The sequence below is a fragment of the Cotesia glomerata genome, linkage group LG1, assembly GCF_020080835.1.
Source record: "Cotesia glomerata isolate CgM1 linkage group LG1, MPM_Cglom_v2.3, whole genome shotgun sequence".
NCBI lineage: Eukaryota > Metazoa > Arthropoda > Insecta > Hymenoptera > Braconidae > Cotesia > Cotesia glomerata.
This window is the reverse complement of record NC_058158.1, coordinates 35,531,648-35,552,247: the sequence shown is the minus strand read 5'-3', so window position 1 is coordinate 35,552,247 and position 20,600 is coordinate 35,531,648. Positions and strand designations below refer to the sequence as shown.

General features: G+C 27.4%; 4 protein-coding genes across 8 annotated transcripts; all 4 read right to left on the bottom strand.

Moving 5' to 3' along the window:
* Positions 1-96: 96 nt before the first annotated feature.
* LOC123275260 lies at positions 97-15,546 on the bottom strand. Its single transcript, XM_044743256.1, has 29 exons — positions 15,069-15,546; positions 14,885-15,004; positions 14,687-14,804; positions 14,361-14,622; positions 13,918-14,031; positions 13,748-13,838; positions 13,369-13,505; positions 13,152-13,284; positions 13,045-13,088; positions 10,494-10,626; positions 9,427-9,555; positions 8,975-9,126; positions 8,781-8,897; positions 8,069-8,201; positions 6,605-6,722; positions 6,072-6,207; positions 5,767-5,874; positions 5,599-5,689; positions 5,406-5,542; positions 4,329-4,461; positions 2,997-3,164; positions 2,786-2,911; positions 1,503-1,620; positions 1,098-1,359; positions 915-1,031; positions 748-838; positions 455-591; positions 235-362; positions 97-179 (listed from the first exon to the last, which is right to left on the bottom strand). The coding sequence occupies exons 1-29, from the start codon at positions 15,210-15,212 to the stop codon at positions 97-99; spliced, it is 3,780 nt and encodes a 1,259-aa protein (XP_044599191.1). The 5' UTR covers positions 15,213-15,546.
* On the bottom strand, positions 4,162-7,446 carry LOC123274923 (odorant receptor 4-like). 2 transcript variants are annotated; one of them, XM_044742731.1, is made up of 9 exons: positions 6,981-7,446; positions 6,784-6,903; positions 6,605-6,722; positions 5,946-6,207; positions 5,767-5,874; positions 5,599-5,689; positions 5,406-5,542; positions 4,329-4,461; positions 4,162-4,254 (listed from the first exon to the last, which is right to left on the bottom strand). In XM_044742731.1, exons 1-9 carry the CDS (start codon positions 7,122-7,124, stop codon positions 4,204-4,206), a joined length of 1,164 nt encoding a protein of 387 aa, XP_044598666.1. In that variant the 5' UTR covers positions 7,125-7,446; the 3' UTR covers positions 4,162-4,203. The 2 variants fall into 2 exon arrangements, with proteins under 2 accessions (XP_044598666.1, XP_044598674.1); XM_044742739.1 differs by having other exon boundaries at positions 6,784-6,906; positions 6,981-7,068.
* On the bottom strand, positions 7,935-11,429 carry LOC123274902 (odorant receptor 13a-like). Of its 4 annotated transcripts, none has more exons than XM_044742695.1 (13): positions 11,330-11,429; positions 11,162-11,261; positions 10,711-10,847; positions 10,494-10,626; positions 9,810-10,430; positions 9,624-9,743; positions 9,438-9,555; positions 8,975-9,236; positions 8,781-8,897; positions 8,489-8,579; positions 8,280-8,416; positions 8,069-8,201; positions 7,935-8,008 (listed from the first exon to the last, which is right to left on the bottom strand). In XM_044742695.1, exons 5-13 carry the CDS (start codon positions 9,951-9,953, stop codon positions 7,958-7,960), a joined length of 1,173 nt encoding a protein of 390 aa, XP_044598630.1. In that variant the 5' UTR covers positions 9,954-10,430; positions 10,494-10,626; positions 10,711-10,847; positions 11,162-11,261; positions 11,330-11,429; the 3' UTR covers positions 7,935-7,957. The 4 variants fall into 4 exon arrangements, with proteins under 4 accessions (XP_044598630.1, XP_044598654.1, XP_044598645.1 ...); XM_044742719.1 differs by having other exon boundaries at positions 9,624-9,724; XM_044742710.1 differs by having other exon boundaries at positions 10,494-10,847.
* Positions 15,547-15,849: 303 nt separating the features above from the next.
* Positions 15,850-20,163, bottom strand: LOC123274869 (putative odorant receptor 59c). The gene is made up of 8 exons (XM_044742636.1): positions 19,784-20,163; positions 19,253-19,372; positions 18,616-18,998; positions 18,408-18,530; positions 18,251-18,341; positions 18,043-18,185; positions 16,025-16,157; positions 15,850-15,966 (listed from the first exon to the last, which is right to left on the bottom strand). The coding sequence occupies exons 1-8, from the start codon at positions 19,928-19,930 to the stop codon at positions 15,913-15,915; spliced, it is 1,194 nt and encodes a 397-aa protein (XP_044598571.1). The 5' UTR covers positions 19,931-20,163; the 3' UTR covers positions 15,850-15,912.
* Between the last annotated feature and the right edge of the window lie 437 nt (positions 20,164-20,600).

The window sequence follows — 20,600 nt, the reverse complement described above, 5'->3', positions numbered from 1 at the left end:
ATAATAATAATAATAATAATAATAATAATAAAATGACAAGTTTAACTGTATAGTGAAAAAATATATTTTGCAAACAATCAACTGCAAATATTTGTATTAAAATATTAAGAGTATCAAAAATTTGTGGATTAACGAGTTGACGACAGGACAGTGAAGAATGACATCGATTTTTGAAGCACCTGAAAAAAGATTATTGAGTAAGTAGATTAAAATATTTTTGAATTATTACCATACTAAAAGTTTCCATGGAGAGTACGAATTTTTTTCCGGCTGTTACTGTGCACGGTGTCATGCTTTTCATCATTATTGGAATGAGGAGTTTTTGGCATTGAGGGGGTAAGTTGTACCACTGTGACATGTAACTGACGTAAAAAATTTTTTTTGAGGTAATTTGGCAAAGAGAATATTTTTTTTTGTTAAAATAAATTTTGAGTTTAATTTAAAAAATACGCACGCAGCATGGAATACTTTTTTACTCTGTTGAATAAGATCTTGGCCGTGCAAACTGGTGTAAAAAAGATGGAACACGGCGCCGAGTGTGAATGCAGCGAATTTTAGCGCTTCGCTGAGTTGATCTAATTTCATAGTTGTCTGTATTAATAAAAAAAAGTAATTTAATATTTAATTAAAACTGTTGAAAATTTTTTTTTTAATTTTGAAATTGTTCAAAAATTTTTTTTAAAAATTTTGAAATTGTTCAAAAATTTTTCGGCATGTATATTGAAGTTTATATTTTTTGAAACTTACCACCATTCCAGTCACAGTGAGGATCAATAAATTAAACAGTAAAATTACTAACAAAACAAATGAAACTGACGACTCTAAACTTCGAGAGAATCTAAGAATTTTCTTTAAGTAATTAATTTTTTATTTAATAAAAATTATTTTGAAAAAAATAATTATTTTCTATTTACCTCAGAGCATTTTTGTGCATGTCAACGCACCGACAAATTTCCCCTCGTAATTTCCTTATCTCATCATCATCATTTTCAAAATTTACTTTTTTGTAATTTAATTTTCCCAAATAAGCGCTGAAAATTTTTTATCCTAAAATAAAATTATTTTTATATTCATCCAATGTTTGCTCAAAATTTTACCTGACAATATCAAACATAGCGCAAGCGTGAGCGACATTGGTCGCCAGCATGTTATCAAAGTAGACGAGAGTACCGACGGAAATCGGTACGGTCATGTAAGCGTGAATCAAAATATGAACGTAATATTCATCTTGGTCGACAAAGTATTCCGTCTGATACAAAAAAATTTTTTCACGTGTTCCATTCAGTGGAGAAACTATGTCGAGTATTTTTGGAACTGCCGGGGATGCGAGATACAATGCGAGGATTGAAAACATGGAAACTGTATTTTTTTTAATTAATTAATTTCAGGTAAAAACTAATTTTTTAAAATTAACTTTCAAAGAAACAAACAAAAATTTACTAACTGCACAATTTTTTTTTTTTAATATTAAGATTAATTTTTCTTTAATTTATTGCACATACTTGTGTAGCTCCAAGTAATTTTCCGTATGCGATCTAACCATTTGTTCATGATACCAATATCTTGTTCCACTGTTAAAGATTGTCCATCCCGATCAATAAGAAACAACATATTGTTAACCTATACGGAAAAAATTTTATAGTAGAGTTTATTATCTAGTTATAGTAAAATCTATTAACTGAATTTGATAGTAGTAAATATTATTTAAATAATTAAGTGAACCATTTGAATTGTACGGCTGCCCAATTTCAAAACACAGTAACTAACATTTAAAAATTTTTAAAAATTTTTTTTATTAAAAATAAGTTTGCCTGCCAAATTGATGAAAAATTTGATTTATGAATAAAAAATACTTGAATATAAATATTTTTAAGAAAAAATACTTGAAATTAAGGTCTAAAAGTTACTGTGTTTTAAAATTGGGCAGCCGTGTAGTATTTACTATCCTGATGGTAAGTATTACTATTATGATGGTAATCAGTAATAATAACTTCTATTATTTTAATTAGTTACTACTATTATTAAAATCATAATTCCTAATATAACCTGATAGTTACAATTACCATCAGTAATAATAATAGCTACTATCTAAGCTAATAAAAACTATTTAAAAAATTAAAAATCTGCATTACCGTGGATGCATTTCTGAATGAACTACAAGCAGCAGTAGCGCAGTGTATTATATATTTAAATTTTTATTTGTTTAAAATGAGTTTCAACGCCAAATTTTTCAAAAAAATTTTTAATTTCCAAAAAAATCAAAATTTTCAATGAAATTGAAATTAAAAAAAAAAATTGAAATTAAAAAAAAAAATTTTAAATCTTACAAAAAATCAATGACAGCTCTAATATTTGAAAATTTTTATCATATATGGATTTAAACGACTGTGTTATTACTTGTTTTAATATTTTAAAAGAAAAAATGTACATAATTAAAATATGGATGCAAATAAATAATTTAATTAAATAAATTTATATTATTTTTTCTTTTAGAATTTTTAAAATCTGAGATGGTTACAGTTACCATCTTCGATTATAGCGGTTATAATTTTTAATAATTACACTTATCATTTTCGATAGTAATCGTTACCATTATTAATAGTAACTATTACAATTGTCAATTATACCACCTATTAATTTGTGACTAATTAATTTTATTACCATTTCAGATGGTAGGAGTTAATATTTTTATATAGTAGATAGTACAATTAATTTTTCTCCGTGTATTAATTGTTAACCCGTTTTAATAAAAATAAAATAAATATTTATTAATAAATACAATCACCTTTTTTTCATTGAAAATCCAATTGAAATATTTGCTAAGACTCGCCAAGTGGAGCATAACCATCGGCAGACATTCGATAAGATTATCGAGATCAACATCTCTAATACATTCAACAAACTTGATTATCTATTTTTCAACCACATTTATTAACTCTTACTTCAATTAAAGCAAATAGTACACACGCAGAATTAAAGGATAGTATAAATAGTACCTTGGGTGTTACAATGCTAAAGATCGCCAGAAGTACTACAAATCGTGCGCAATATCGCTGAAAAGGCGGCTGAGAAGGCCATTGTCCCAGGATACTAAGGGCGACTCTGAATTCTCGGTAATGTTGAGTATACAGAATATTCATTGCAGTCGCGTGTGTATATTGCGACTATTATTTCAATGAACTTACTTCTTTAAGTTGTTATTCTTAAAGTGAATCTTTAATCTTTATTCTGTTAGATCTTTTCCGCTGAAAGCTTCTTCAAATATACACGTTAATATTTTATCAGCTATAAGCTTTGCTGGGTGAAGAACAAATTATTTATTTAGCTATACAATCACGCTTGATTTGACTTGTCACGTGAGCGTAAGTCACGATTGAGATTGAATTGGTTTTAGAAGTTTATTTTTGTTATGTTTGACACTTGCTGTGGTTTTAAATCGAAACAAAAATCTTATATTGAAATTAACAAACATTTGTCTATTATTATGATTTTTTCTAATGAGAAAAATTTATAAAAAATAACTGAGTTTAAAAATTTTAAAAACTACAAGTACGATTTTTTAAAATATTTTTCTTGCACTAATTTTTTATTTTATGAAACAAAAAAATAGTCGAGTGTTTACTGATTTTTTTTTTTAAATGGTGAAGTGAAAAATTAAATAGAGGTTTTGAAAAAAAATTTTTTTAACATTAAATTAATAAATAATCTTACAAAAATTAAAATACAATAATTTATAAATTAATAATGTGTTTTAATGTGATTAATTTATGATTAAAATTTTTTTATTATATTAAAGATGAATATTGTGTCTTTTTTTTATGATATTGAAATTGAGAAACATCTGATAATTTTTAGAATTTTTCTAACAAATACATCACAGCAAAAAAAATTTATTTAAAAAATTCCATCTTTGTATCTCTGAAAAATTGTAAATGCAATTTTTTATAAATAATTTTCTAGACCTTGTTCATTTTTCAAGAAAAATCAAAAAATTGTAGTGTCTGCTAAATTCAGTATCATTTTTTTTTCTCTTCAATTGTAATTTATTAAATTTTCACTAAAATGTAAATTTCAGAAAAAAAATAAATAAATTCAATCAATATTTACAAAATATTTGTTATCAATTATTTATTAACTATTTTAAATATAACAAAAAGTGAAAAATTAAGCAACAATAAGAATAACATTTAATTTTTTATACTTTCAACGCATTGATGACAGAACTGTGAAGAAAGACATCGCTTTTTGCATCACCTTTTTTAAAAGAAAAAAAAATATTATTTTTACGCTACGATATTTTTAGCATAGTGTGCAGTAATAAAACTTACTGAACTGAAAGTATCCATCGCGAGAATGTATACTTTTCCAGCTGAAATTCTGCAGGGATTCATGCTTCGCATCATTATTGTAATAAGGAGTTTTTGGTAGAAGATGGGAATTCTGTACCACTCTGACGAATAACTGAAGAGGATAATTTTATTTTTATCAAATTTTCTACAAAGTAAGAAATTTTGCGTCAAAAAATGTTGTATTAAAAATTTTTATGTTGAATATTTAACACTTTTTTGTGTTGATTTAATAGAATAAATGTTAAATTTGCACATAAAAATGTTAAATATTTAACACTAAATTTTTTGACGCAAAATTTTTATTAGATTTCATAAAAATCTAACTATTGCAGCCGTCCTCATGGCGCAACTTTTAAAAAATTTAGTAATTTTCTGACTTAGTTTGTCGAGCTGAGTCAGAAAATGTACATAGTTCAAAAGTTTATATATGTATGTATTTATATATTTATATATATTTATACGATATAACGCGGCTTGTTAGCACGATAACGTTTTCAATTTATAACCGATTCTTCTCAAACTCAACATGCTTCATTTATCGATCAAAACCAAGGTTAAGTTCGAAGATGAGCTTAATCGGGCGAGTAATTTGGAAATGACATGATTTTGAAATTTTGAAAATCGTAAAAATTGATGTTTTTACTACTTCAACTTGGTATAACAACTGAATTAGACAAGATATTAAAATTTGGTAAAATGCATCGTAAAGCTCTTCTAATAAGCTTCAATTTTCACTACTCAGAAGTGTTAATAGCCTCAATATTACTCCTTTTATTATTATTATTATTATTATTATTATTATTATTATTATTATTATTATTATTATTATTATTATTATTATAAAAATGAAATCTACTTCCATTTCGGCTGCCGAATGGCCTTTTTTACTGTGTAAATAATTTTTTATTAATAAAAAAAATTGTTTTTTTTTTTTTTTTTTCAAAGAAATACAAAAAAAAATTAAAGATGGTAATTTTATTTTTATCAAATTTTCTAAATAATTTTTTATTAATAATAAACAAATTTTTCATTCAAAGAAATACAAAAAATACTAACGTATCATAAAAGACCGCTTCACTGTTGTCTATAAGAAGTTGTCCTTGAAAACTTGTAAAGTAAAGATGGAACGCATGGCCCATACAAAATGAAACATACTTTATCGCTTCATTTGTTTCACTGAGCTTAATAACTGTCTGTACAAAATATTGTGAATTTTACGAGGTAAAGTATCAATAATAATCAATCTTACCGCTGTTCCGGTGAAGGTCATTCCTACAAGACAAGTTATCAGCATGATGAACCAAGCCGTGCTGTAAGCCGAGTCTATTTCATCGGCAAATCTAATTCAGTAATTGTTTTCAAAAATTTTCGAAGAAATAACTAATTAATTATCGAAGAAAATATTTTTTTAACTTACTCTAGAGTAGTTCTGTGCATGCGAACGCAGTGGATTATTTTCTTTGATTTATCTTTCACCTCAACTTGTTCGTCGCAAATTTCTACGTGAATTGTCTTCAAATATGTTCTGAGAAAGAAATTTAAGGTAACTGAATTAAATTAAATTAAATATTTTATAAAATTTTTTATTAAAGGTACCGGAGTATTTCAAACATTGCGCAAGCGTGGTAAACATGGGTTCCAAGGAGAATATCAAAGTATATAAGGACCCCCATAGAAATCGGTACGGTCATATAAGCGTGCAGCAGTATGTATAAGTAATACTCGTTTTCATCCACAAAATATTCTGTTTCGTAGATTTGTAACAGCGGACGGGATTCGTTCAATGGGTTTATTATGTCCAGCACTTTTGGAAATGCTGGAGAGATCAAAAACACTCCGAGGATCCCGAACATAGAAGCTGAAATTTAATTAATAAAAAAAAAACTTAATGAATATTTAAAAAAAAATTTTTTATGTGAAAAAAGACAAAATTTGGATAAAGTTTATGTTTAATTTTTGGAAGATATTTAAAAAAAAAATGGTAAGTAAAATATTATTAAAATTGATTAAAATGAAAAATTTTTATCTGAAATTCAAAATTCCCAAAAAAATAAAAAAAAAAATTTTTTATGTGAAAAAAAATCAAATTTGGATAAATTTTATGTTTATTTTTTTGGAAGATGTTTAAAAAAAAAATGGTAAGTAAAATATTTTTTAAATTGATTAAAATGAAAAATTATTATCTGAAGTTCAAAATTCACAAAAAAATTTTTTAAAAATAAATAATTATTTTATTTAAAAAAAAAAATTGGTACTTGTATAAGTCGTTGAAACACTTTTGATTTTTCTCAACCAATCGTCCATAATTTCAACATCTTGATTAACTTCCAAAGTCTTTCCATCACGCTCGATCAAAAAAATAAGACGGTCAAACTGGAAATCAAAATGAAAACAAATTTTCAAAAAAATAAAAAAAAATTATTTATTGTATTACCTTGCTTGTATTTATAATCCAGTTGAAATATTTGGTAAGACTAGTAAGATGAACGAAAATCATGGGCAAGCACGCGATGATTCCGTCAATGTCATCCATCACTTCAACAAATTTTATAACCTACTTTATCGTTAAAAGTTTTCAAAAAATAATAATTAAAACACTTTTGAATGGTTATTACAAGCATTAACAGTTACCTTTGGTGTTAAAATACTGAAAATAGCAAACAACACGAAAAACCGAGCACTGTATCGTTGCAGTCGCGACTGAGAAGGCCATTGTCCGAGGAGAGAAAGCACGACTTTGAAATCTTGAAAGTGCGGGCTTTGGAGAATATTCATCGCAGTTTGAAGTCTAACTCACGACTAATACCGAAGTAGAAATTATTACTAATGTTTTTCTAAGAATAATTAGTATTTTCAAAGCTGCGTTGTCTATTTTGTTAGATGTCTATGGCGACAGGCTTATGATAATAGAAATAGTCATGAAGCGCATTAATATTTAATTAGCTCTAGCTTTTCGTGAGGCTAATTTATTCATAGAACATTTGTATTATCTATTACTTCCTCGAAAACTTCATCACGCGATATTCAAAATTTTCTTCTTAGAATAAAATTTTGCTATTTCTAGTCAGTTCGATTGAAACTTAATGTCTTCTTTTATTTCTTATTGAAGATTGTCTTTGTGTGCTTTATTATATAAAATTATATTGAGCCAAGTTCTCTCTTAAAAAATATTCAATTCTTTCTTTAAATATTCTGTTAAGTTTTTATGTGTTGATAATTTTTATTTTTACATTAAATATACAATTTAAAATAGTGTACTTAATTAATTTTTGGACGGATCAAATAAAAATGAGTGTTTTTTAAGTTCTAAAAATTTGAAAGTCGTATTTGTTCTATAAAGTTTTTTTAAACTATATGAAGTTTTTTAGTTAAATTTTCCAAAATTTCCAAATTTTTGTGGAGATTTTTAATTTTTAAAAAGCATTTAATCAATAAAAATTTTATGTCAATTTTGAGTGAATAAAACTCAAATTTTTAACTAATTTTAGACAAAAAAAAATTATTTTAACGCATAAAAAAAAAGTTTATTTTAAAATAAGTAAAAAAAATAATATCTTCTGAATTTCTAATTTATTCAATAAAATTTCTGTATAAATTTAAAACCAATTTTATCGCATTGACGTCAAAACAGTGAAGAAAGACATGGCATTTTTGAGGACCTTGAAAAAAAAGAAAAAATTCGTAGTTGACAAAACTATTAATTTCTAGAAATTACTTACGATACTGAAAGTATCAAGTGATAAAATATACATTCCACCGGCAGTAATGACACTTGGTGTCACACTTTTCATTATCAGAAAACTGAGGAGCTTTTGGTGAGAACAAGGGAGGTTATACCACTTGGAGTCGTACCTGAAATTACAATTGTTATTTTGTTACCAAGTTTTTTTTTTTTTTTTTTTTTTTTTTTTTTTTTATTTAAGTACATACGCAGCTCGAAAAACTCTTTCACTTTGATCTATAAGTTCTTGGCCTTGGAAACTGGTGTAAAAGAGGTGAAAAACAGCGCCGATAGTAAAAGCCATAAATTTGAAGGCTTCGTTAGGTTGATCAAATTTTGTAGTTGTCTGCAGAGATAAAAAATTTTTTTTTCTATTTTATAATAACAAGTCAGACCGCAAAAAATTAAAAATTCTTACCACTGTGCCTGTAATTGAAATTATCGTCAGACTGAAAAATAAAACTAACAACCAGGCTGACGATATAGAATCTTCTAAATCTTGAGAAAATCTGAGGATTCAAAAAATTAGTAATGCTTATTTCTAAAAAAAAAAAGCTTAAGAAAAATTTGATAAAAGTTCACGAAAAAAAATTATTAAAAAAACATTAAAATTTGTAACTAAAAAAAATTTTAATAAAGCTTTGAATTTAAATGATCAAAATAATTAAACTTTGAAGCCTTGTTAAAATTTTTGAAACAATAAAACTCACTTTAGAGCATTTTTATGCATATTAACGCAGCGCACGATGTTCCTATGAATTCTACTGTAATCTTCTTTGCTACCAGCATCACTTATTTTTCCAGCATTGATGTTTTCTAAATAAGTACTATAAAAATTTAGTTTTACTCAAATATAGTGAACAAATATCAAAATTTAATAAGTATAATTTAGGATGTAGTTTACCTGAGAATATCAAACATGGCACAAGCATGATGAACCTTCGTTCCAACTAAATTATCAAAGTAGACGAGAACAGCGACGGAAATTGGGACGGTCATATATGCGTGAATCAAAATATGAACGTAATACTCCTCTTGGTCGACGAAATATTCCGTCTGGTATAAAAATATTCTTTTACGAGATTCATTCAGCGGATTTATCAAGTCCATGAGCTTCGGAGCGCCAGGAGATGCAAGGTATAATATTAAAATTGAAAACATTGCGGCTGGATAATAAATATTTTTTTTTGGAGATCAAAAGACCAAAATTTGACAAAATTAACAATTTTATTTTTTGTTAGGTTAAATTAAAATATAAGCAATTATAAAATTAATATTTCATGCAGACACTTTACAAATAACTCAAATTTAATTTAATACAATTTTTTTTTTTCATTGAATAATAATTAAAAATACAAAATCCATACTTGAATAACTCAACGAAACATTTCGTATTCGCTGTAACCATTTTTCCATTATAGCAACATCTCGGTCTAATTTTAAAGCCTTTCCATCACGATCGATGTGTAAAATTAAATTATCCACCTATAAAAAGTCAAAAATTTCCAAAAAAACGTATTTTGTGTTCTAAGAAATAAAAATTTCAAAAATACCTTCTCTTGATTGAAAATCCAGTTGAAATATTTTGTAAGAGTTACAAAGTGAAGAATAATCATCGGCAAACATTCGATAACTTGATCTATGTCTCTAATAACTTCAAAGAATTTGATAATCTATTCTATCCATATATAGTTTATAAATCGAATGCCAAATTTTATTTATGAACGTAAAACAGTTACCTTTGGTGTCAAAATACTGAAAATAGCTAACAGAACAATAAACCGTACACAATATCGCTGCAAAGGTGACTGAGACGGCCATTGTCCCAGAAGGGTGAGCACGACTTTGAATTCTCGAAAATGACGGGTTTTGAGAATATTCATTTTAGTTGCGTGTCTGTATTGCGACTGACAATCATTGTCTTCTTGAAGTCAATTTTCGCTAAAATCATTGGCTATTCTCTCAGAAGTCTTAGTTGCAAAAAGAACAGAGGAAATGATTGGTCAATAATTAATGGACTATAGATTTCGAGAAACAGAACAATTGTTTCGCTTAACGATGCTTGTTACAAACACGTAAATTTATCACGCGACTCTGGAAAATTTTTAATAACTTCTTGTTCATTTCTCGCTGAAAGTCACTGCAATAAAGTTCCAAAATTTTTCTGGTAAATTTTATTTTGTTTTTTAATATAACAGTTATCAAAACATTTTTCTATTCATTCACTAGTTGTTATCTAGCTTCTAAAGTATTTTACTATTACAATAATTATATCACATTTTGAGAATTGAACTATCGTCGAAGGGTTATCAACGCATTGAAGATATAAGTGTAAAAAAGGACATCGCTTTTTGAATTACCTTCAAAATAAAATACCATTTGTGAGTTTTCCAAAACGTTTATTGAAGTTTTTTGTTACTTACGGAGCTGAATAAATCCATCGACAGGACAAATATGCTTCCTGCGGATATGCTGCAAGGAGTTTTACTTCTCATCATAATGGGGATCAAGAGTCGCTGGTACTTTGGAGGGAAATCGTACCAATCAGAAAAGTAACTTAAAAATGGTATTTATTGAATTGAGATAAATATTTTGATTCTTTGATAATTTTGTAGTAGTAAAAAATTTTTACAAACTGACACTGAATAAAAAACTGCTTCACTTTCTTCTATGATCATCTGAGCCTGGAAAGTTGTGTAGTAGAGGTGGCAAATGTTGCCTAGTGAAAATGAGACGAGTTTTGTTGCTTCCATTGGATTGTCGAGTTTCATAAATGCCTGAAAATTTTTCGTAGGATTTTTGTATGTTTTCATTAAATTTATACAATTTTTTTTTTTTAATTTTGAAAAAAATCTAAAAGTGTACTTTATTAATATTCTTCATGGAAATAATTGATATTTTTTTTATTACATTATATTTAATAAACATTGAGCTTTACTCTGTAGGTTATGATAAAAATAAATTTTTCTATTTGAAATAATTTGTACAATTTTTTTTTCATCTCATGTTCGTAATTTTTTATTATTCAGGCTTCAGTAACTTTATAATTGCTTAAATTATTCTGATGTGTAATACTAAAAAAAATATTTACCAAGCGGTATTGAGAAATTGAAACGTAAGAATGATCGGGCGAATGTAATCGATGGACAATTTTTTTTTGGTAGAGGTCATAACTTTAAAAGGCGTACCAGCTGCAAGATCAAGATCCTTTTAAGTAAGTTTAATAAATATTTTTCGAGTTGAATTATAACAAACATACCATTTTTTCTAGTTTTAGTTGCGCTTATTGTCTTGGTAGATCTCTCAGATTCCACGGAAAATTTTGACGAATACCCACGGAATGGAAATACATAAATCCAAATGACCTACTTCCACCCATTAAAAATGCATGCAATGTAAAGACAGTAAGTATGAATAATAATAAAAAATTCTTCTTCTCACCTGAACCAGTATTCCACTAGAGATTCCAAAAGATAAGGAAGAAGTGATGAAGACTTTTTTTATAGAACGTCGAATTTCCTACACTGATAGAAGGATTTCTTAGTATTTAAGAAATATTTCGTAGTATTTAAAAAATATATATATTTCTTAGTATTTAAGAAATATTTCTTAAATACAAAGAAATATTTTTTAAATACTAAGAAATGATGTTTAAGAAATGATTTCTTAAATACAAAGAAATCTTCTTAAATGTTAAGAAATCCTTCTATCAGTGTATAAAAAACTAGCGGACCCGATAAACGTTGTCCTGTACACACGTCTTAAATTTAGAAATTTTAAGCTTATTCGAATAAGCTGTTACAGTTTGGACCGTTTTGGTAAAAATTATCATTAAAACTTTATTACAATGTAATATTTCAATCAGCACGTGATTGATTTTATTGCAATAACACAAAATTTTCTTGAATCCGATCACAGTTCCTACTGTCGGGTCTCACTGAAATTAAAAATATATATATATATATATAAAGATGTCTCATAATTATGAGATTATAATCTTTCCATATCTTCAATATTTACCTTAGAATTATGATTTTTAATTTTGATAATTAAATTGCTTATGAAAATGCTTCAAATAAATTATTATTAATCTTTTTGACATAATTTCTATCTAAAGAATGAAAATTACGGAAAAATCATAGGAAACCTGTTTTAGATAAAGCTAAGTTATCTATAAAAAAAGCTCTCTTACAATTTTGTCATGTTTCCAATCTTTAAGCCCCAAATCACAATTCAAAATTCCTACTCTCGCGCTTTGAGGTGTACCCTTGAGTTTGCAAAGACTATAACTCCCAAACTACTTAACCGATTTTCCTGATCTTTTTAAAACTTATCCCAAATTAGTGTCCCCAAAATCTTTACAAAAAATCAGACTAAAATTCTTTTTCATAAATTTAATTTCGTTAATTACTTATTTTCAATTAAGATACAATATACGAGCAAAGGAAGTCCTCAGATAATTGATAGGCTTGCGAAACGATTCATAACCAAATAAAAAATTTATCCGGAGGCCGCTGGAAATTTCTTGTATAATCGGTTCAACGATCCTGCCGTACACGTATCGCTCAATATAATTTAATTTTCTAAAGCGATTTGCTTCTAAAAATGTAATAAAATCATTAAAATTGTACTATTTTATTATTTAAACTTCAATAATTTGTTAGTCATTTATTTAACCCTAAATTTTAGGTTAAATGTTGAAAATACGGAAAAACTATAGGAAACCTTTCTTGAAGGAAATTCAATTCTCTACAACAAAAGTTTTAGTCAATTGTTCATTTTTCGCTGAAAGTCACTGCAATAAATTTATTTCAAAATTTTTTTGGTAAATTTTATTTTGTTTTTTTAATATAACAGTTATCAAAACATTTTTCTATTCATTCACTAATTGTTATCTAGCCCCTAAAGTAGCTAACTATTACAATAATTATATCACATTTGAGAATTGAACTATCGTCGAAGAGTTTTCAACACATTGAAGATATAAGTGTAAAAAAAGACATTGCTTTTTGAATTACCTTTAAAATAAAATACCATTTGTGAGTTTTCAAAAACGTTTATTGACGTTTTTTGTTACTTACGGAGCTGAATAAATCCATCGACAGGACAAATATACTTCCTGCGGATATGCTGCAAGGAGTCTTACTTCTCATCATAATGGGGATCAAGAGTCGCTGGTACTTTGGAGGGAAATCGTACCAATCAGAAAAGTAACTAAAAAATGGTATTTATTGAATTAAGATAAATATTTTGATTTTTTTATAATTTTGTAGAAGTAAAAAATTTTTAAAAACTGACACTGAATAAAAAACTGCTTCACTTTCCTCTATGATCATCTGAGCCTTGAAAGTTGTGTAGTAGAGATGACAAACGTTGCCTAGTGAAAATGAGACGAATTTTGTTGCTTCCATTGGATTGTCGAGTTTCATAACTGCCTGAAAATTTTTCGTCGAATTTTTGTCGGTTTTTATTAAATTTATACAATTTCTTTTTTTATTAATTTTGAAAAAAATTTAGAAGTGTTATTTATTAATATTTTTCATGGAAATATTTGATATTTTTAATCCGATTCTTTTTATTATTATTTTCTTAAGAATAATACAGGTTCAAAAATTAATTTTTGAACAATTACAAAGTGGGTACTAATGCTTGAAAAAAATGAAATTCGTGTACTAACCACAGTCCCAGTCAGTGTAATTACAAAAGTACACAATGTTAGCATAATAAACCAAGCAGTACTGTAAGATGCTTCCAATTCGTCGGCAAATCTAATAAATAAGTTCAAAAATACTATTGATTACTCATATCATCAAACATTTTGTACCAATTCCAAAAAAGTCAACATACTCTAGAGTATTTCTATGAATTTTAATACAATGGACAATTTTCCGTTTGAGCATTTCAGATTTTTTGGAATCTGAAGCGTTACAAATATCGAGGTGTATTGTTTCCAAATATGATCTAAAAAAAAATATATATAAATAAATTGAACATAATATAATATTGATCAAGAATAATTATAATTATAAAAGGTAAGATAAATAATGTAATGTAAATTACACAGAAAAAAAAATTAAATCAAGGGAAAAATTTTTGAACTAAGAAAATAATATCAATGAGTTTTATTGTTTCGAATCAAGACGAAAAAGTCTTGAATCAAATAAAATTTACTTAAACCAAGAAAAATTTCTCAGTCTAAGAATTTTTCTGCTCAAATCAAGAAGAATAAATTCTTCAAAGTTATTTAAGTTCAAGTTAATTTTTTTTTCAGAGCGTCAATACAATGTTACCTGAGTATGGTAAACATTGCGCAAGCATGATGAACATGCGTGCCAAGAAGAACGTCGAAATACACAAGAATAACAACGGAAACTGACACTGACATATACGCATGCAGCAGTATATAAACGTAGTATTCTTCTTCATCAACGAAGTACTCAGTTTGGTACAGCATCACCAAAGGCCGAGACTCATTCAGAGGAACGGCAATGTCCAAAATTTTTGGCACTGCTGGTGCGAGGAAAAACATCCCCAAAATAGTGAATATGCTGGCTGCTCAGTTAAAAAACAATTTTTTCGGGCTAAAGTTGAGGGTTTGTTCAAATTTTAAACATACTTGCATAAGAAGCGCTGCTGGTTCGAATTCGATTCATCCAATTTTCCATGATCTCGACGTCTTTGCTCACTTCCAAAGTCTCGCCGTCGCGTTCGATATGAATGAATATTTTTTTGAGCTAAATTTACATTTTAAATTGATGAAAACCACAAAGCAAAATTAAAAATTTTGAATTTTCTTCTATTTTTTTCAGTGTACCTTGTCAGCATTGAAGATCCAGTTTAAATACTTTGTCAAACTTACAAGATGAACTATAATCATCGGCATGCATTCAATAGCACCGTCAATATCGTGAATAAGTTTAAAAAATTTGATCACCTATTGCAACAAAATTTTTAATATTTTTTAAGCTTATAATTTTTATAAGTTAAAAAAAAATTACCTTGACGGTCAATATACTTAAAATAGCTAAAATTACAAAAACTCGCGCGCAATTTCGCTGAAGAGGCGGCTGGGGAGGCCACAGACCAAGGACAGTAAGCACGACTTTGAATTCTCGAAAATGACGTGTTTCAAAAATATTCATCGCAAGTTCGTGTCAGTTTTGTGACTGTTTGTTCTATTTCCATCGAAACTTTTAATGTCTTCATGTCTTGGTTTGAATATCATGATGTCCTTATCTTCAATTCTGTAAGAAGTCTTTGCTCCAGGCTGATAATAATAATGAGATGCAAGGCAGCTTAATAAATAATGAGCTGCAGGTCATAATACAATGGTTATAAATGTACTGACTGTTTGCTTTGATGTTTCACCACGTAAATTTCAGAAATAATATTCTCTTCTTTACATAGTAGTCTTACAAAGCTTTATCATATTTATATTATACAAAAAAGTATAATTTTACTGACATTTCTATTTCATCGTTAAAAAAATTTTCTCTTCTTTTAAAATGACGAAATTTTCTTCCAAAAAAAAAAAGATAAATTCTTTTTTTAATTCAAAATTTGTAGTTCTGTATTTTTCAATGAATTCGCAATTAGAAAAATATCAAAGATTACATTATCATTTATCATAGTACATAACTTACACATATTAATAATAAGATATGAGTATAAAAAAGTTACAAAATTCGATTAATTAACTATAAGTCTTAAGTTTATGATCTTAATTTTTAATAAATTTTTTTTAGCGAAGATACTTAGTATAAAAAAGCGATCCAACCATTCCAAAGTGCTAAATTTATTTTTATTATAATTATTCAGTTATTAATACTCAACTTTGTAATATTAGGCACGCATTGATGCAAACACAGTGAGGTACGAAAATGATGTTTTTACAATCTAAAATAAATTTTTAGTTTATTTTATAATTTTTTTGAAGAAAGTGTAATTTTCTTACCACGCTGAAAGTTTTTAAAGACATTTCGAACATTTTTCCTGCGGTCAATCGGCAAGGAATGGCACTTCTCAACAAAAATGGCACCATTAGTTTTTGGGAGTGCACTGAGGTATCAATCCAGTTTGCTTGGTAACTAAATTTTGACCAAATTAAATGAAAATTACGCTTTAAAAAAAATTAATTTAATTCAAGAGAAGAAAAATGATATTGAACAATTTTTAACCAAGTAGAAATATTTTTGAATTAAGAATTTTTTACTTGACTCAAAAATACAAAATTTTTCAAAACTAGTTCCTTGGTTCAAAATTTATTCGAATGGATCAAAATAATTTTTTTAACCGTGTAAATATTTTGGTATCAGGCGTTTTGATCCTCCAACAAAATATCCCCGACGAAATATTCCAAAAAAAATATGTCCGACAAAATATCCCAAAAAAATATGTCCGGCCAAAATATCCCCGAGACTAAATATTACACAAAATCCGTGATAAAAGGGAACAACACCCCTGATAGCCACCTTACCTATAACTTACGTCCGCAATTTGAAGCAAATTTGACGGAAAAATTTGGCAAAGCAAGTGATTAACAATTAGTTACCTAGAAGTTACGCTGCAAATAAATATCAAAACTTGCTGTACAAGTATTTTAGTCAAATTGTAGTAAAGTTGAAAGGAAATTTAACTATAAGTTTGATTGTTAACTTTTATTCAAGTTGCGGCCGTAGATTTCCGTCAATTTGCTTACAACTGTTGTTGAGTGAAAAATTACCGCCAACTTGATGTTAAGTTAACCGTAACTGCTAGAAGTTAACTGCACGGAAAGAAAATTGAAGGAGTTTTTACTATTTTACTATTGTAATTTTTACTACATAAAATAGTAATGGTGGACTATACTTCTCATTTAGTAATTTTTACGATCTACTATTGTAAATTTTATCCAACAAATAAGACTAGCAAGAGTCTTAAAAAGTCGGATACTATAGAGCAAATTATACAATATATGTTTGTGAACTTTACAATTTAACTATTGTAAAAATTCACAGTTGGTTTTTTTAAAAGAAATATTAGGGAGGGAGAGAGATAGAAGGTTGGACTAATTGGTACCTGTACAGTAATCGAAAAAAGAAACCAACATTTTTGTGTTATCTGGGAATCGAACCCAGAACACTGTGGTGGCAGCCAGAGACTCTCCCTCTACGCTATCCGAGCTAAACTAAGACCCATACGATTTAACATTTACATAAACTCGGAGTCTAGCGCTGTCACGGCCATCACTCACACTAATTGAGAAACATTCCAATTCAACTATTGTAAAATTTGCTATAGTTCTATTGGAAAGATACAGAGGCAGCACTGGAAATTTTCATCTCTTACTTTTTACAATAGTAATATCGTAATTTTTCATGAATAAATAGTATTTTTTCTTCTAAAATATTTGACAATTAATAGTAATAAAAGTATAGTCCAGCTTTACAATAGTTGTATCGTAAATTTTCCCAGAAATTTTTTCCCGTGTACTTACTGAGAAAGCGCTGGCTATCAGGGACGGTAACAAATTTATATGTTAGTCTACTGCAGTAGACTATAATTATAATTTCAGAAAAAAATTGTTATTGTTTTTATTTAAAAATTTTTTTTTATTTCTTTTTTTTTTATTTTTTTATTTATTTATATTTTTTTTTTTTTTTCGACATGTCGAATAAACACACACAAAAACCATGATAAAAGGGCACAACACAGTAAAATCGTGCTACGAATATTTGTTGAAATGCCATTAATAAGTGTTAAAATAAAATTGATAATTTGTTTCAAATTTATTGCTTGCCTCATAAGCGAAGCGTTGAGGTAGGCGCTACTGTCACTTCTCGCAAAACAACTGATTTTTGTTTTGAATTGTTTTATTAAAAAATTTAATTATTTAAGATATTTATTTTGGCGATATTTTGTGGAAGGATTAAGAATTATAGAACTAGATATTTTATTGTAGGATAAAAATCAAAAATCTCATTCGATACTAACGCACGGTCAAATATTGATTCACTGTGTTTCAAAAGTAGTTCCCCTTGCCAGCTGCTGTAAAAAATATGGCAGACTTCTCCCAAAGTAAAGAACGCAAACCGACCTGCTATTTCTGTTTCATTCATCATGAATTTGAACAGAGCCTGTAAAAATATCAAAATTTGAATTTTGGCAAGGCAGACATTTTTTTTTTTCAAAATATACTTACCACCAAAGCCGAAGTTGTCATCATTATTATATTTATTCCAATTATAGAAAGGAAACTGACACAATTAGCATCTTCGACAAGATTGGCGAACCTGCTTAGAAAGTTCAAAATTTTCAATAGAATAAAAAAACAATTATTATTAAAGAAAAATACGGACTCGATTGTACGGTTATGAAATGCAATGCACTTGACGACATCTTTGTAGTCAACATTCGTAAATTTATCATTGTGGCGGCTGATTTCTCGATCTGCGCTTTTGGCTATTCGGTCCAAAAACAACCTGAAAATTTCAACGAATTTTGATTCAGTCAATTGTTAATCTCAAGTGTGAGGTCGGTCTTTTGAGTTTTATACAAAGTTATTACCCAAGAATTGTAAATTTAGCGCAGCCATGTTGGATGTAAACCATCAACATCGTGTCAATTGCTATAATTATGGTCAAAAACGCAACGGTGCCAAGGTAATTGAGGATAAATAGAGGATAAAAATATTTTTCAGCGTCTACTAGGAACTCTATCTGTTGGAACATTAAGTGCTTTGGATAACTTTCGTTCATAGGAGCGATTACATCCAGAAGCAGAGGAGTGATTGGCACTATTACTAAAGGTGCTAATGTTCCGTAAAGAGCTCCTGTGTAGTAAATGGTAACTTTTCTTCCAAAATGGGCGTATTCATTTAGAATGTCATTTTCGGGACCAGAAGAAAAAGTTTTCCAGTCGTCTTCCATTATCAAAAGTAATTTTTTCATCTAGGATTAAATTTTTTTTTTATTTAAAAAATAATTATTGTTAAAAATTTTAAACACTGGATAAAATGTTAATTTATTTATTTACTATTTTGGACAAAATTTTAAAGGATGAAACCTTAAAATTTGAATTTTGGATTAAGATTTTTGTCTTGAGGTACGTAATAAAATTTTAAGAAAATTAAAAAATTAGATAAAGTTCATTTAAAATTATTAATAATTATAATTTTCACATTGATTTAATTTTTAAAAAATACCTTGCTAAAATTTACAGTAAAGTTGAACATTTTTATTGCACAAACAACATCGGCCAATACTGTCGGAATCGCTTCCAAAAAAACATCGATGTCAACTCTTGCAGCTATCATTCCAGCGGTCTGAGATTAAAAAAAAAAATTTTTTTTCTATAATTAACTTTGAAATAAAAAATTTTAAATAATTAAAATTTTTTTTTAACAATAAATAAAATTTATATCCTGAATTTAGAGAAGTTTTTGTAGAATAAATAAAAATCGTATTAATCATAAGAAATGCTTTAACATCACAGTTAATTTTTTTATAATAAATTATTTAAAACTGAAGAATAAATCACAAAAATTTTTTTTTGAATTGTCACTTAGCTAAATATTAAAAAAAAAATTCACCGATTTTTTTAAATAAAAACTAAAACTATTTTAATAATTTCAATTATCACTGACAAAAAAATTATGTAGTTTGGTTAAAAAAAAAAAAAAGAAAAGAAATTTAAATGAATTAAAAAATATATTTTTTCTAATCGCGTTAATCACCTGAAGATATCCTTGCGTAGAACAGAAGAAAAATAAAATAATATAACAAATACATTTGGACAATTTGGTCTGATGAGGCCACTGGCCAATAACACTGAGAAAAATTTTATTAATTCTATGATACGGAGTAGTAGTGTTAGTCTCCATGGCTAGTTAAAACTTTGTTGCTAGTTGGTTGTCACAGGACTAAGAGTCAACTAGACTGACTGGTCTATTGTTGCCTATCGATCTCATTTAAAATTCTGTTAGAAGCAACTTTTCCTAGTATCTAATGCCTGACGTGGTGGAACTAGTCACGAAATTTGAATTTTTGATTCGAAATTTTAGCTCGAAAAAAAGCCTAACGATACTAGGCTTTGAACATTAGACGGAAAATTAGATCTGAAGGTTTCTATTGCTAGCACAGTCTTTGGTTCTAATACTGTTCATAGTATTCTTGGGCAACTATTGTTCCTAAAATTGGATATAGCATGTTACTCCGTATTGATTCTTTTCAATTTTCATATTTTCTAACTTTACTTACAGGGAAAAAAATTTAACAAACAAAATTTTACACAATTTTTGGAAAAATATTTTTTTACACCCAAAAATTTATATTTACATTTTTTTCAGGTGAAAATTGTGTGAAAGTACTTACAGTTTTATTTCGTTGAATTTTTTCCTACAGTTTTTTTTTTTTTAATTTTTATAAATCCAAAAATTGAGAAATTTGAGTAAGTATCAAAAAATTTTGCAAAATTTTAATTTTTATGTTATTATTTCCAAAAAAAAAACCCTAAAAAAGACTGTCAAAAAATATATTAATTAATAATCAATT